Consider the following 1,389-nt stretch of genomic DNA (forward strand, 5'->3'; position numbering starts at 1 on the left):
GCAGAGGTTCTCTGGATAGTGCTGTCATCAGTAATGTGTCCAGCAGTGGTGGGAACAGAGGTGCTCTCGATAGTGCTGTCAGTGATGGGTCCGGCGGTGGTGGGAGCAGAGGTGCTCTCGATGGTGCTGTCATCAGTGATGGGTCCAGCAGTGGGAGAAGACGTGCTTTCGGAGAGGCAGGACATTCTCATCGACAGGTAGCCGGCCTTAACTTCCTCACCCGCATCAGAGGACTTCAGATGGCAGTACCGCTGGTTTCGGTCCTTCCTGAGAGTAATGAACTTACACGCCTGAAGGCTGTGGCAGATACCAACGCACTCTGTGAGATCAGCAGCCCTCACCGCTGGCTTGATATCATTGCCGTCGAAGTTGACGTTGCGAAGGATGCACTCCGTATTAGGAGGCGGCCCATCGCTACCACTGGCGGTGTTCTCCATCGTGCTGTCATCAGGGATGGGTCCAGCAGTAGTGGGAACAGAGGTACTCTCGATTGTGCTGTAGTCAGTGATGTGTCCGGTTGTGTTGCTCACTGAGGGAGAACTCATAGGCGTGGAGATAGTTATAACCGTCGACACCGGCACAGCAGTAGTGCTCCCGTAGCACTCAGAAGAGCAGTAGCCAGTCATATTACATGGCCATTTGTCAATTCCGTCGTGGCAGGTTTCACAATCCTCTTGGCTCGTAGCGATAACGAGAGCCCGACAGCCACTGTCTGGAAAGCATCCAGAGGAACAGATGTCAGTGGTGTTACAGGGATAGAAACGGTAGCCATCCCTGCACTTCAGGCAGTCTGAGAGTGATACCCAGTTGTTTAGAACGCTGCAATCAGACCCCGCCACACCACGGAGTAGGCCGGCAGGGGGAGAGGTCGTCCCACTCATCGGTGTCGCGTCACTAATGGGCAGGTCTGTCGGTGACAGTTGGTAGCTGCACTGGTCTGGCAGCGCGCAGTACTTGGGTCCACTGAGATGATACTGTGACTGCCAGACACACCGCAGCGATCCACTGCAGGTGAGGCAGTCAGTGGACTGACAATAGAGAGGCCTGTCGCGCTCGCAGAACGTGGTGTCAGTCAGCGTCGTCTGATCTGGATTAAACGTAACGCTCAGCGCCCCGTCCACGTCGGCTTGGGTCTTCAACACGCAGTCGCCCCTGCGGTTCCACGATTTGGTTGGGTGGTCAATGGCGCGGTACATCCAATTGACGCATCCGGAACGGATCTGGCACAGCTGCTGACAGGCTACAGGACTGCTGGTCTCATCAATGGTCACCATTGCGATCTCATCAGAACTCCCATAGATCCATTGGGAGTAACATTGGTCAGACGCCCAGGTGCCCAATTCGTTGGTTCCGTAGTCCACTGGTAAGCAGAAGTCATGGAGTCTCGAG

At 55.5% G+C, this 1,389-nt stretch overlaps 1 protein-coding gene across 2 annotated transcripts; it reads right to left on the reverse strand.

The window, feature by feature from the left end:
* KVP17_000502 (uncharacterized protein) lies at nt 1-1,274 on the reverse strand (the record flags this gene model as incomplete). 2 transcript variants are annotated; one of them, XM_068523172.1, is made up of 1 exon in its annotated part: nt 1-1,274. In XM_068523172.1, a coding segment is annotated over one exon (1,274 nt), but the record flags the coding sequence as incomplete, so codon positions are not given. The 2 variants fall into 2 exon arrangements, with proteins under 2 accessions (XP_068371499.1, XP_068371500.1); XM_068523173.1 differs by having other exon boundaries at nt 57-1,274.
* Nucleotides 1,275-1,389: the final 115 nt, after the last annotated feature.

Source organism: the organism of the source record quoted next (genome assembly GCF_019968985.1).
Source record: "MAG: Porospora cf. gigantea B chromosome Unknown PgB_NODE_8409_length_1389_cov_1024.09, whole genome shotgun sequence".
Classification (NCBI taxonomy): domain Eukaryota; phylum Apicomplexa; class Conoidasida; order Eugregarinorida; family Porosporidae; genus Porospora; species Porospora cf. gigantea B.